The sequence below is a fragment of the Somniosus microcephalus genome, chromosome 7 (genome assembly GCF_052327205.1).
Source record: "Somniosus microcephalus isolate GS21.2 chromosome 7, FLI_Smic_1.0, whole genome shotgun sequence".
In the NCBI taxonomy this organism is placed as follows: Eukaryota; Metazoa; Chordata; class Chondrichthyes; order Squaliformes; family Somniosidae; genus Somniosus; species Somniosus microcephalus.
Window position 1 is genome coordinate 199954801 of NC_140993.1, and position 15799 is coordinate 199970599.

General features: G+C 45.7%; 1 protein-coding gene across 1 annotated transcript in view; it reads left to right on the plus strand.

Annotated features, from left to right (window-relative positions):
• LOC147115070 (uncharacterized) overlaps window positions 1-15799 on the plus strand; it is a 121186-nt gene that overhangs the window by 65917 nt on the left and 39470 nt on the right. Inside the window, exon 4 of the mRNA XM_085993981.1 lies at window positions 9705-9776. Coding sequence (XP_085850107.1) covers window positions 9705-9776 — 72 coding nt within the window. The remainder of the gene's footprint in view (window positions 1-9704; window positions 9777-15799) is intronic.

Consider the following 15799-nt stretch of genomic DNA (forward strand, 5'->3'; position numbering starts at 1 on the left):
GCTCTCGAGTTGTGTTGCTGTTTCCAGATCAGGAATGCCTTGCACTTGCGGCTTATTAGCTCCTGGATCTCCTGGTCGTTCTCGTTGAACCAGTCTTGGTGTTTCCTGGTTGAGTGACCGAGCGTCTCTTCACAGGTGCTGATTATGGAGGCCTTGAGTGCAGACCAGGCGCTGTGGACAATCTGTGTCTCTGAATCACTGGGAGTCGTCAGGTTGGTTGTGAGGCACAGGCTGAATAGGGCTTTCTTAGCAGGGTCTTTGAGTGCTCCAGTGTTGATTTTCCTGCGGCATTGCTTCTGTTGCCGCCGCTGTTTTGGGGCTACATTGATGGAGATACAGAGTGGATTAGCCAAAATAACAACGATGGTCTGTCCAGCAGTTGTCAGCTCTTGTCATGGCGCGGGTGATGCGGACGTCCTCGCGGTCCTAAGCTTGGACGATGACGTAGTCCAGTAGATGCCAGTGCTTGGAGCGAGGGTGTTGCCATGAAGCCTTGTACTTGTCTCTCTGACAGAACAAGGTGTTGTTTATGACAAGACCATGTTCTAAGTATTTCGTCAGGAGGAGGGTACCATTGGAGTTGGCTTTCCCTACCCCCTATCTGCCGATCACACCTCCCCAGAGGTCTGTGTCCTTTCCAACTCTGGCGTTGAAGTCACCAAGGAGGATCAGCTTGTCGCCCGTTGGTACTCGGGACAGGGATTGTTCGAGGCTGGAGTAGAATTCCTCTTTGCTCTCGTCTGTGGCTTCCAGTGTTGGGGCGTATGCACTGATGACCTTAGCGCACTGATTCTGAGCTAAGGTGAGCCGTAGAGTCATAAGGCGAAGAGGAAGACACAGAATAGGAGGAAGCAGAAGAGGAGGAAGCAGAAGAGGAGGAATCAGAAGAGGAGGAATCAGATGGAAGGATACATCCCAGACAGTCCCTTTCTGACCGGGATGGAATCATCCGCCTCTGGTCCCAGTGACCACAGTCCCAATTCCCCTTTCAACATTAGTCCCACATCTTACTTTCTATCTGTTACTGACCATCACAACGTCCTCTTGGCCACAATGCTAAAATAAAAGCCACTGCAAAGCAAACTTACCAATCCACCTATATATGTTTATCCATCCAATGTGACATCAAGAAATCAACTCATCACCTGTATGCATTCTCTTAGTGACTGTCTTGTGTGTACCTTTGCCTATCCTACTAATGTCAAGCAGTGCTACCCCCGTGGCTGCAGCATGGCTGGTGGAAGGCTGCTGACTTTCAGTGGGATCCTTGCTGGTCAGCCTTGAGGAGCTGGCGGCTGGGAGATTCAAATAAATCTTCTTCTATTCTTGTTCTTCTTCACTCTCCTCTCCCTCTTCTTGGTCACTCACTGGCTGGGCAGGCTGCATTTCTTGGGTGTATGAAATGAGGAAGGCACAAGGGTGGAGTTGTGCTGATGGGAGGGTGGGAAAGCAAGAGGTGCATGCCAGAAAGAGGATAATGTATGAGGATACCAGCATCTTGTATCCTTTCAGCCATGCCCCTGCCAGAAATGGCCTGCACCGTCTCCTCCAAGGGGATGAGTTGAGGCTAGGAATGGGAGATGTGCCTCGTGATTGGTGCAGATTGTTGGTAGGTGAGTGATTGGAGGTGGGAGTCATGCATTGAGCAGTATGTGAGGCTAGTGGTTCAGTTGGTAGCAGATGGCTTTTGGAGATGCATTCACTGACCTTGGCCAGTGGTCTGAGGTCCTGAAGCTTCTTTCAGCACTGGAGCCAGATGGTGGGGACAACACTGCTGACAGTGACAGCCTTGGTGATGTGGTCCCACATCCTTCTTTCTGGAGGGCCTCCTGGCCCTTATGGATAGAGGGTCTGTCTTGCAGTGTTGACCCCCTGCACAAAGCTGGAGTGCTGCATGTGAGACCCTGGGTGCCCCTTCCCTGGCTTGCTGAGCCATTTGTGTTAGTGCTAAGACAATTTTCCCATTTGTTGAGGTTAGGAAGGTAATTCAGCGTTAAGAGCTGAATATCTACATTCAGGACTTCTTTTTAATGTTAAATATTTTTTAATGTTAAATATTTTTTAAAAGGCAGAGAGGGCTGAAAACTGCATTGTTTCACTTCATTTTAATTTGTATTGCTTCAGTGTGCATGGCCCCATTAATTCTCAGACCTCTTCATTACCCACAATTCCTTGCGAGCTCCACAGCCTCGCTCTCAGAGACAGGAACTTCATCTCGGATGCCTCCAGCAACAGCACCAGGACAGCGTTACATGGAAGGTAAGCGCTGTGCCACCAATCTCCATGTCCCCCAGACCAATTTTGCTCCGTTTGCATTGTGGCCATTTTCAGCGGCCACTAATTCCAGTTGCCAGTGACACCAGCAACTTTGTTGGCGAACACGAGTTTCTCCCCCTTTCACTTTACATCAACAGGAATTCCCCTGTCTCAGTTTAAAGATTAACATCAAAACATTTAATTAAACAGATTATTTTTTCTTACTGTGGGAGTATTGCTTTTCCAAGCAGAATGCTTTGTGGTTTGGAATGTCTAATAATTTTAACGTGCATAGCCCCTCTCCACAGTCTAACTATCATAGCCCCCCTCCACGGTCTAACTATCCACATCCACTAATTTGAAAAATACAATTATTAGTTTTAAACAATTTTTAACTCAACTTCTTTACTGAAGGCTTGCAATCTTGATAATAGTCACTTATTGATTAGATTTTTCCATATTTCAACATGCGCTGTCCAGAAATAATTTCTTCCATTAACTTTGCACACCAGACTCTTTACAACATTTTCACATAGTCAGTGTGCCTGGAACAGTCAAAGGTTGCTTACTTGGAAAACTCTACTTACCATGGTCAAATTACTAGAATGAATTTTAAATCAATGCTACACTTAAAATACAGCTTGGGAAAAAAGACAAGGTTTATCAAGAAAAAATGATTAACTGATGCCATGGTCAAGTTTTAAAAGCCAGAAGATTTAAGAACATAAGAACATAAGAAATAGGAGTAGGCCATTCGGCCCTTCGAGCCTGCTCTGCCATTCAATGCGATCATGGCTGATCTTCTGCCTCAACTCCATTCACCGGCCCTATCGCCATATCCCTTGATGCCCTTACTAGTCAGAAATCTATCGACTTCTGTTTTAAATATACCCAATGACTGAGCCACCATAGCCCTCTGTGGTAAAGAATTCTAAAGATTCACCACCCTCTGTGTGAAGAAATTTCTTCTCATCTCAGTCCTGAATGGCCTACCCTTTATCCTGAGGCTGTGGCCCCTGGTTCTAGACTCCCCAGCCAAGGGAAACATTCTCCCACCATCCACCCTATTAAGCCCTGTAATAATTTTGTATGCTTCAATGAGATCCCCTCTCATTCTTCTGAATTCAAGAGAATACAGGCCTAGTTTACTCAATCTCTTCTCATACGACAGTCCCGCCATCCCAGGAATCAATCTCATGAACCTTCGTTGCACTCCCTCTATGGCAAGTATCCCCTTCCTTCGGTAAGGGGACCAAAATTGTACACAGTACTCCAGGTGTGGTCTCACCAAGGCCCTATATAATTGGAGTAAGACTTCTTTACTCCTGTACTCAAATCCTCTTGTAATGAAGGCCAGCATACCATTTGCCTTCCTAATGGCTTGCTGCACCTGCACATTCACATTCAGTGACTCATGTACAAGGACACCAGGTCCCTTTGAACATCTGCATTCCCCAATCTTTCACCATTTAGGAAATACTCTGCTTTTCTGCTTTTTCTACCAAAATGGATAACTTCACATTTATCCACATTATATTCCATCTGCCATGTTCTCACCCACTCACTGAGCCTGTCAAGATCCCCTTGAAGCCTCTTCACATCCTCTTCGCAACTGACACTGCCACCTAGCTTAGTATCATCAGCAAATTTGGAAATTTTACATTTAGTACCCTCATCCAAATCATTGATATAGATTGTGAATAGCTGGGGCCCCAAGCACCAATCCTTGTGGTACCCCACTAGTCACAGCCTGCCATCCTGAAAAAGACCCGTTTATCCCTACTCTTTGTTTTTGGAGGAAGGGAGACTAAGAGAGATAAGGGGGCTGATCTTCGGCTTGCACCTGAAGCGGCAGCGAACATGCCGCCCATTTGTCCCTAGAAATTGCAATCGGGGACCTACAACTGGTGTAAGACCCTGATTTGCACATTTAAGTCAGAAATAGGTGGACTGAATGCGCACCCATTTAGAGGGCTGCCTGAATATTGTAACAGGTAGGCCTCGGGTATCAATGAAGCAGCCAATGACAAAATATGTCAGAGTCATAATAAAACTGTTAGGAGATTTAAAACTCAATCACAGGAACAATCCTTCCATCCATCCTTCAATCGCTCATCCACCGTGTAGTTGAAAGTCGCTTCCAAGGTGTTTCACAGATTTGAGGTTCTATGAAAGAATGGCTTAGAGTGGCAGGTGAATGATGAGTCTTGATTGCAACACAGCAAAGATGTGGGAAACAGGAAGATCCTGCAGGATGGTGGAGTTTAGAAAGAACAATAAAGCACTGCCCAGAGGAACACTGACAACATTAAACAAATAAGAATGGTGTTTATGGAAAAAACAAGCTTGGAGTCTATAAATGGCGGTTATTTAGCAATTCCACCAGTTTCAGTTTGCAGTTGTGTAGAAAGGGAACAGGTTTATATGAGTGTTCAATCCTAAATAAATCCCTGAAAAACAATGTTCTAATTCCTCAATGGAGAGAGTTGCATAGTCTGAAGAACATATTGGGGGAGATTTTATGAATTTGGGTTCCTGATACAGTGCTTTGTGTGAGAGGAGCAGATATCAGGAATTTAAGCACGGTCTCTCAGGAGACCAGTGCATCCCGCATGTTTATTTGACAAACAGTTGTGCATGATGTATTGACCTCCATACCAGAATTCCCAATATGCACTCCCATCATGCATGGTTGTGCCACCCCCCCAACAGCACTAAATCATAAAAATCAGCCTTGGTTCAAGCATGGACAAAAGAGCTGAATTCCAGAGGTGAGGTGAAGTGTAAGTGACTGCCCTAGACATCAAGGCAGCATTTGACCAAGTGTGGCATCAAGGAGCCCTAGTAAAACTGAAGTCAATGGGAATCGGGGGGGAAATGCTCCACTGGCTGGAGTCATACCTAGCACAAAGGAAGATGGTTGTGGTGGTTGAAGGTCAATCATCACAGCCCCAGGATATCACTGCAGGAGTTCCTCAGGGCAGTGTCCTAGGCCCAACCATCTTCAGCTGCTTCATCAATGACCTTCCCTCCAACATAAGGTCAGAAATGGGGATGTTCGCTGATGACTGCACAGTGTTCAGCGTCATTCACTACTCCTCAGATAATGAAGCAGTCCATGCCCGCATGCAACAAGACCTGGATGATGTTTAGGCTTGGGCTGATAAGTGGCAGGTAACATTCGCGCCACAGAAGTGCCAGGCAATGACTATCTCCAACAAGCTAGAGTCTAACCACCGCCCCTTGACATTCACCGGCATTACCATCACCGAATCCCCCACCATCAATATCCTGGGGGTCACCATTGATCAGAAACGTAACTGGACCAGCCACATAAATACTGTGGCAACAAGAGCAGGTCAGAAGCTGGGTATTCTGCGGTAAGTGTCTCACCTCTTGACTCCCCAAAGCCTTTCCACCATCTATAAGGCACAAGTACTCTCCACTTGCCTGGATGAGTGCAGCTCCAACAACACTCAAGAAGCTCGACACCATCCAGAACAAAGCAGCCCGCTTGATTGGCACCCTATCCACCACCTTAAACATTCACTCCCTCCACCGGCATACCGTGGCTGCAGTGTGTACCATCTACAAGATGCACTGCAGCAACTCGCCAAGGTTTCTTCGGCAGCATGTCCCAAACCCGCAACCTCTTCCACTGGAAGGACAAGGGCAGCAGGCGTATGGGAACACTACCACCTCCAAGTCACACACCATCCTGACTTGGAAATATATCGCCGATCCTTCATGGTCACTGGGTCAAAATCCTGGAAGTCCCTACCTAACAGCACTGTGGGAGTACCTTCACCACACAAACTGCAGCGGTTCAAGAAGGGGGCTCACCACCACCTTCTCGAGGGCAATTAGAGATGGGCAATAAATGTTGGCCTTGCCAGCGACGCCCACATCCCATAAACAAATTTTTAAAAAATCTACTCTATTCCACAGAGTGAGAACTTAGGAAGAATTAGCTTAAAATTCTAATTAAAGCAAACTCAATTCTTTCCAAGCCGATGACAAAGGAGGTGGGGCCGAGCGGAGGGCTTTCTCATGCCAGGAATTTGCTCAGTTCCCGTTTCCCTTCTTCCCAGCATTTGGGAAGCCAGGAAAAATCCAGTGTATCAATTAGTTTAGGTACCAAAGTAGGTCATGACCTGGAAGACTCCAGAACTGCAAGAAAGAGTTATTTAGATCAGCCCTCCTGTAGGGTCAATCAGTGAGGAACACTGTATTTTTGGGAGACCCACAAGCGGCCTCCCCAAATGGCCACCGAGCACCACATTTCCCAAACTCCCATGTCCAACAGGTACCCAAAATATGTCCACCCTGGTGCGGGTACCTGTTGAACTACATTGATCATGGATACACCACTGGGGTCAGAAGCGGAGGTCAGCGGTATCTGCTCCATTGCACTTAAACCAATAGATTAAGGCCACGGTTTTTTGTGTCTGTATGTTTAATATTTGTGTCCAAGAGTAATACCACACAAAATCAATTAGGGAAAAGGTGTATTAGTGACATCATAAACATAGTGGAATGATTTTCAATATTTCCAACAAAATTGTAAAAATGTTATAAAAGTGGAGTAAGCATACCAATTACTACTTTGATTAAAAGGTTCCTTGTACAAGCTCAATCTATGCAACAGGTGATTAAACATTATCAAGCAAACATTTGGCATGCTCAAACTATGGTCCTGATGTTTGCTGCATACCAACAATGTGCTACAATATGCACTTCAAGAGCAACTCCAAAATGACTCCCTGCATTACCCTCCTGATTTTATTTTTAAGTTGACTGCCAGTTTCCTGTGTGTCCATTCAAGGTCATTTGGGTACAGGGAGACTGGTAGTTCTACACTTGTGCCGTGTTTCCCAACATTATGATGCAGCTTCATGCGATGATGTGTGTAGGCAAAATGTGAGAACTGACAATGAGCTGGTCATGATACAAATAGCAGATCCACCAAAGACTCCTCATGACTAGCAGAGTGGCAGTGGAGGTATTTATTCCAATGGTTGATGATGAGACCCATTACTGTCAGCTGTATGGAGGTTGGGTCATTTGTGTTTGGAAGTCTGCAATTCACAGCACTCTATAACGTCATAACTGCCTTTACCTGCTGAGAAGTGCCTTTTCCTCCTAGAGGAAAATAACTTTGCCCTGCTTTGTAACTCTCCCTTTGACAGTGGTATGATTGGAAACTTACAATTCGAGCAACTGTGAGCATAAATACTCCTCCAGTCGAACTACCATAAGGCAGCATATTGGTCGGCATCAAAGCACCATCTCAGGATCAGGAGCATTGCTGACTGGCTTGTGATTACAACAACAACTTGTATTTATATAGCGCCTTTAACATAGTAAGACGTCCCAAGGTGCTTCACATGAGTATTATAGGACAAAAAGTTTGACACCGAGCCACATAAGGAGGAATTAGGGCAGATGACCAAAAGCTTGGTCAAAGAGATAAGTTTTAAGACGTGTCTTAAAGGAGGAAAGAGAGACGTAGAGGTTTGGGGAGAGAATTCCAGGTCTTAGGGCCTAGGCAACAGAAGGCACGGCCACCAATGTTTGAGCAATTATAATCAGGGATGCTCAAGAGGGCAGTATTAGAGGAGCGTAGATATCTCGGGGGGGGGGATGGTTGTGGGGATGGAGGCGATTACAGAGATAGGGAGGGGTGAGACCATGCAGGGATTTGAAAACAAGGGTGAGAACTTTTAAATTGAGGCGTTGCTTAACCGGGAGCCAATGTAGGTCAGCAAGCACAGGGGCAATGGGCGAACGGGACTTGGTGCAAGTTTTTTTTTAATTCATTGATGGGATGTGGGCGTCGCTGGCTAGGCCTGCATTTAGTACCCATCCCTAATTGCCCTTGAGAAGATAGTGGTGAGCCGCCTTCTTGAACCGCTGCAGTCCATATGGTGTAAGTACACCCACAATGCTGTTAGGAAGGGAGTTCCAGGATTTTGGCCCAGCGACAGTGAAGGAACGGCAATACAGGTCCAAGTCAGGATGGTGTGTGGCTTGGAGGGGAACTTGTAGGTGGTGATGTTCCCATGCGTCTGCTGCCCTTGTCCTTCTAAGTGGTAGAGGTCGCGGGTTTGGAAGGTGCTGTTGAAGGAGCTTTGGCGAGTTGCTGCAGTGCATCTTGTAGATGGTACACACTGCAGCCACAGTGCGCCGGTGGTGGATGGAGTGCCAATCAAGCGGGCTGCTTTATCCTGAATGGTGTCGAGCTTCTTGAGTGTTGTTGGAGCTGCACTCATCCAGGCAAGTGGAGAGTATTCCATCACACTCCTGACTTGTGCCTTGTAGATGGTGGAAAGGCTTTAGGGAGTCAGGAGGTGAGACACTCGCCGCAGAATTCCCAGCCTCTGGCCTGCTCTTGTAGCCACAGTATTTATATGGCTGGTCCAGTTCAGTTTCTGATCAATGGTAACCCCCAGGATGTTGATAGTGGGGGATTCAGCGATGGTAATGCCATTGAATGTCAAGGGGAGATGGTTAGAGTCTCGCTTGTTGGAGATGGTCATTGCCTGGCACTTGTGTGGTGCGAATGTTACTTGCCACTTGTCAGCCCAAGTCTGAATGTTGTCCAGGTCTTGTTGCATATGGACACGGACTGCATCAGTATCTGACGAGTCTCGAATGGTGCTGAACAGTGTGCAATCATCAGCGAACATCCCCACTTCTGACCTTATGATGGAGGGAAGATCATTGATGAAACAGCTGAAGATGGTTGGGCCTAGGACACTGCCCTGAGGAACTCCTGCAGTGATGTCATGTGATTGAGATGAATGACCTCCAACAACCAAAGCCAACTTCCTTTGTGCTAGGTATGATTCCAACCAATGGAGAGTTAGGACATGGGCAGCCGAGTTTTGGATGACCTCAAGTTTACGTAGGGTAGAACATGGGAGGTCAACCATGTTCATTGGGTACAGCCCATTCACATTGCTTTCAAAATCAAGGAAAGCATATAAAAAGGGGGCAGTAGCAAAGTTATAAGAGAGACCAACCTTTGACTGGCAGTCAAATTTGACAGCAGAGTTGGCTTCTTTCTAACACTACAAACTTAAATACAATATAACAAGTAGTATGAATACTTTTAAAGTGTACATTTAAGTATGAAAAGCCAGCTCCATATCAGTGCTGTTAATACCAAACAATCAATTTTTCAAAAACTGTGAGAGTTATACTGGATTGTCACAACACAAAAAAATCACATTACAGTATAATTGGAAGATGATTCTATTTTGTAATGGAGTTAGAAATGCACAGAAATCATGTTTGGAGATATCTTACTGTGAAAACCATACATGCATTTTAAAAGTAGGAGCAATGCTTGTGCTAAAGGGATGCACTGTTTAAACAGTAGAAACCTGGAAAGAAAAGGGAACCTTTGAATTAGCAAAACTGATGATTATTTTCTGTTTTGAAAGGTGAGCAAGGTGAAACGGGTGATTCCGGTGAACCTGGGAAAACAGGAAAACTAGGTCCACCTGGACCAAAAGGTATGGTGCACTGTAATCAGAAATATATTATAGTTATAATCTGCAGTGACATTTTAACTTGTCGTTACTAATATCTCTAGTATCTGCTGGTCAAGAACCACAAAGTGGTAATATTGCAGAACAGTAACTATTCATAGGCAGGCTTTGATGACCTTGCAGCAGATTACAGTAACAGTGGGAGCTCTCAACACTCTACAGTACAGTTTACATTCACAACATATCATACAAAGCTACACACAGTTCAGTAACCTTCTACCTAAAACTTTAGTTCCAGGACTGAACTACCCCTCCTTTTGTACCTGATGATCTCAATTAACATAGTCTGACGACTCAGTAAGCAGGCCTGGTTGTTGGCGGCCTCCTTGAACTTGGACAAGTTCTAGCTACACGTTCTCTCAATGCAGCATCAGCTTCTCAGCCTCTCTCTGATATCCTTAGGGATCAGGCTTTCTCCCTACACTCAGTGAGCTTTCAGACTTTTCCACCTGCACCCAAGGCTCACTACAGGCATTCACTCTCTTGTACTGTGGGCTCTCTCCTCTCTGTACTCCAGGATCTTTGCTGCTTCCCCTCCTGCACTCTCAGTTTCAGTTGATTTCCAGTGCGTTCAGGTTTCAGCTAGCCCTCATTCTTGGTGCTCTCTTTCCCTGACTGTAACTTTCAATGGGGCATTGTCTTCCCTACCTGCTGTTGATCTACCTCCATTCTCAGGTTTGTGTCTCTCTCCCTGGTTCCCACTCCTTTGATCTCTCTTTCTGCTTTGCTATTACCCCGCTTTTCATACAATCTTTTGCTGTGTCTGAATTTCCCCCGCATTCACTTTCCTACCTGAAATTTGGGGCTGGATTTTCTCCCAGGTTAGGTTGAGCAACCATTTTACATGATATGAATTTCCCCCAACCAGCTGATTAGCACCATCTTCCATGGTATAGCAACTGTTTTTATAATGCCAGGAAACCAGTGTAACCAGTGCAGGGGGAGGGGGTGCAAAATAGGGCAGAAACCCTTATGCTATACTTCCTGTCATTTGAGCCCTTAGCGATGCTGGGTGAAAGGGATACTTCTGCACTCCTGGCATCCAGTATGCCAGGGTTCAAGGAGTTACATTTTAAATGGCTGGTTGCAGCAATGCAATTGATCACAGAGCCAGTGCAGCGATTTTCTTTCTCCCCTCCTCCCACCCACCAAACCCTCTGCCTCTCCAGCTAAGGCAGATATCTCATCTGCGTCACTAATGGTGTTGATACCCAGGCAAAATATTTAAATGTCCCCATTCCTGGGATATAGGCCAGGGTCAGGGGCACTGGTAAGGGGTGGGAGGAAGTCCTGCCACACGCAATATCAGCCTTCAGCATAGCTGAGCAATTTCAGTCCTTTTCTGTTTATTGTTTGTTCAAAATTACTTTTTGCATGTTAGAAGATGTGCTTGTTTGCTCAGTCCTCCTGTACTCCTTGCTTTCCACTAAATGCCTATAAACTCACTTACTCGTTTCAAAGTCAGATTTGTTTTTACACAGGCCACAAATGTTATTGAGGAGGTAAACAAAGGAAGAGCCAGCTGTAGGCTATAGGACTTAACTGAACAGAACATTTATTGTTTTACTGCCAGATCAAATTCACTCTGATTTCACCATCAAGTACTCCTACATTTAGTGTTGCATGAGTTAGTACAGGGTAAGGTTGTTTGGATACTGACTCCTACTAAGTACCTTAACTCTTTCCCTCTCATAATGAGTACCACCTACTGCACCAGTTCTGATACTAGTCATGCTGCCTAATAAGATTGACAATTAGTATGCATGCCCAATAGGAACCAGCTGATACTGTCTGAAACTCATTTCACTTAGGAACTTTATAGTTAACAGAGAAAGATAACTTCAATTCCATCAATCTGGATAAATTTTAATTCTGTTCTGTGGGTGAATAGTCAGTGTGCTGACAGTTCACCGGGACTCTCAACACTGAAGGCCATAAGGCTCTTCGGAGATTTGAGTTAAGGTACTTCACTGTGGCAGAGCAGAAGAAGTTTTACTCTGCATCTAGCACTGTTGACCTGACCTGGGAGTACTTCATGTTAATGTTAGAAGGGTAATTTTCCAACTTCATGGTGGTGGCCAGGATGCTCGCCTGCCAGTGACACTTATTTGGGCGCGCACTATACACAATTTTCCAAACATTAGATGAAATGATTGGAAAATTGTGCATGAACAAATTTCCAACAAGTGCTTCTGATGAGTGAGCATCTCAACTGCATGAAGTGAGAATATCACCCCTTAGACACCATTTCCCAGCAGTGACATGCTCATCTTGATAAGTACATAAATTTACCACCACTTCACTGGCAAAAGAAAAGTGAAACAGTTGGGAAAAAATGTAAAGTTCAGTGAATCCTAAAGCTAGTTTCATCATTCTGTTCCTTATTCCTGTAAATGAGACCAATTCCAGTACAGTACTGTACTAGCTATTCTTTACTGACCAGAGTGAGCATAAATTACCTTTGATAGTCATTTAACTGGAGTTCACTGAACATGATAGTGAAAGAGAATTTATTTCTGAAACAAAATGTTTCCCAATAATGATTACCAATGTTAGTATAATAGACAAACAGGATGTCCTGTAGGTGGTCAGTAAATTAAACTCAAAGAAATGTGATCTTTCTAACTCAGCAGTGTCAGACATGACTCAGTTGGTAGCACTCTCGCCTCTGAGCCACAAGATCATAGTTCACTTCCCACTCCAGGGACTTGAGCTAAGCTGACACTCCAGTACAGTACTGAGGGAGTGCTGCACTGTTGGAGGTGCCATCTTTTGGATGAGAGGTTAAACCGAAGCCCTGTCTGCTCTCTCAGGTGGACGTAAAAGATCCCATGGCACTATTTCGAAGATGAGCAGGGGAGTTCTCCCCGGTGTTCTGGCCAATATTTATCACTCATCCAACATCTAAAACAGATTACCTGGTCATTTCTCTCATTGCTGTTTGTGGGACCTTGCTGTTCACAGATTGGCTGCCATGTTTCCTACATTACAACAGTGACTACACTTAATAAAGTATTTCATTGGCTGTAAAGCACTTTGGGATGTCCTGAGGTTGTGAAAAATGCTATAGGAATGCAAGTCTTTCTTTCTTATATGTTGTTATGACCTATTGTGATAGCCAAGCTGAGATACTAGTAAGGAGCCACCAATAAATCTAAAGGAACACACATTGCTGTTTCTACTGATGTTTATTAATTATATGAATGTTACACAATTTTTAACTGAAATTGCTTTTTGGGTCCAGAATTAGTGATAATGTTGGTATAAGTCTTATATTGTAAAGTGAGCACTCAAATGTTATGGTTTACATCTTAGAACTTGAGTTTAAGGTAATCACTGTCTAGAGCCTAGAATCTACAAAGTGGGCTCTGTTCCCAACCGTAGTAACTGGAATATCAATGTTATATATAGTCAAGGAAGGCTAGTGACACAAATACCAAATTCAGGGCAGGACAGTTAGTCTTAACATATACAGGCTGGTTCACTATCCATTTCATTGTCTTTCCCCTGTTGCTTTGGGACACTTTTTCTACATGAAAGGTGCAATATGAATGCAAGTAAGTTTTTGTTATATGTTTAGGTCCTTTTTCCGCTTGCATTTTATCAACATCACAGTAATGGGCAATGTCCTTAAACTAATCAAATGACTTAGAGGTAATGCTGTGTTAGTTGGAGTTAGGCGTTGTACAGATTCCCTACAGATGAAAAGGCAGACAAACAAAAGATGGAGGATTACAGACATTTTGCAAATACAGTCTTAACACTGGGGTTCTGAACCGGGGGTCCGCAGGTCCCGAGGCGTTCACGAGTAGGTTGGAAGGGGGTTCGTCTAAACAAGCGCTGAGCAATGCTTTCCGTGGTGGAGTCGAATCTGAGCAATTTATAATTAGTAACACACTCAGATGAGATGCAATCGGAAACGGGAATGGTTCACATGAGCAAAGTTTGGATTGAACTTTGAAAGGATAGGATCAGCGAAAAGTTTGGGACATAATGGTTCTTCTGGATGGCTGAGACTGCCAGCTTTCTCCTGGCCAGGAGTCTTCCCCCCACACGGCTGACCCTTTCTCCCGCTTTCAGAATTCCCATTCTACCTGGACCCCTCCCCCTGGCCTCTTACCCTCTCTAGATCTTTTCTTCGCTAAGTGCCGCCGTGACATCGGCCGTCTCCATTTCTCTGCTCCCTGTAATGTATATACCTTGAAGGGGGGAACTACTTTTTACAGCTCATGTATACTGTAGTACCGGCAGTGACCACACCTGTATATAGCACTGAGTAGTAATCCGTACAGATCAGTTGCAGTGTGAGCCACGTTGAGTAAACACCTGTTGTACCGTTCTCCACAGTCTGTGTCTTATTATACCCGGACACAACATTGGCGACGAGGCAAGTTCGAACCTACCTGCAACTCTGCATCACCTCCCGGGGATTCGTTCCTGGAGATCAGTGGATTGGAGGTCAAGGCCAGAGACTCGGGCGTCGACCACGGGCAACTGCCCAGTCATCCAGCAGAGACTCGAGAATTGCGGGGGAGGCTGTCGAGAGCCAGGCTTGGCTTTCCAGTCGAGGTGGTCCAGTGAAACGGCTGGCAACAGGTAGTGCGCAGACCCTTCCCGGACAGCGGCGGGCTAGAGCCCGACCGAGTGGCACAGCAAAGGGCCGAGCAGCGTCGACGGGGGAGAGAGAGAGAGGGCAGAGCGCACAGGGCGCAGCCGGTGTTCAGGGGCCGAGCAGCATCGGAGAGAGAGAGAGATGCGCAGAAACCCGCGAGGCGCCGCCATTGCCACGAGGACCGCCGAGAGCGGCGTTGGCAGCAGCGTAGGAGAAGCGCGTGAAACCTACAGGGCGCCGCCATTGCCAAAACTAGACCTGTATGTATTGCAAGATGGAGGACCACCATTACTGGGACGTGAATGGATCCGGAAAATACAACTGGATTGGCATTCCATACAGGCACTGACTGTGGCTGACAAAAAGGATGACGACGTCACACCTGGGCAACTGTCAAAGATCCTAACTGATGCGAAAGAAGTGTTCCAGCAAGGACTCGGAACACTAAAAGGCATGACAGCGATGATTAAAATTGAAGAAAACGCAAGCCCAAAATTTTTTAAGGCCGCCCAGCCGTCAAAGCAAAGCTGGAGAGTCTGGAACGTTCAGGTGTACTGTCCAAGGTAGACTGGAGCGAGTAGGCTACACCCATCGTCCCTGTGATGAAAAAGTCATTGAGCAGCACACCTGGGGAACCAAGGAAGGTTCGCATCTGTGGGGACTTTAAGGTAACAGTGAACCCCGTCCTTCACACCGTACAATATCCACTTCTGCGGATTGAAGATATTTTCGCCTCGCTATCTGGAGGGAAACGCTTCACTAAGATTGATCTGGCCCAGGCGTATCTGCAAATGGAGGTAGAAGAAGCATCAAAAAAATACCTCACAATCAACACCCATAAAGGTCTCTACCAATACAACCGGCTGGTATTCGGGGTAGCATCAGCTCCGGCTATTTGGCAGAGGGCAATGGAACAAGTCCTGCAAGGGATCCCAGGGACCCAGTGTTATTTGGACGACATCCTGGTCACAGGCGAAAATGACCGTGATCACCTTGCCAACCTGGAGCAGGTGCTCACTAGATTGCAGGAATATGGGCTCCGAGCTAACCGCCCCAAATGCGAGTTTTTTAGAAAACAGATCTCGTATTGTGGCCACGTTATCGATAAAGAGGGGTTACATAAGTCCCCAGAGAAGATTGAGGCAGTAGTCAAGGCTCCAGCACCGGAAAATGTGTCACAACTGAGGTCGTTCCTCAGGCTGGTAAACTACTACCATAAGTTCTTGCCAAATTTGTCTACAATACTACACCCACTGAACACCCTACTGCAAACTGGGGTGCCATGGAAGTGGAGTGACGAATGTAGACGAGCTTTCCAGAAGAGCTAAACACTAATCACATCGAAAGAGGTATTGGCCCATTACAACCCAGCATT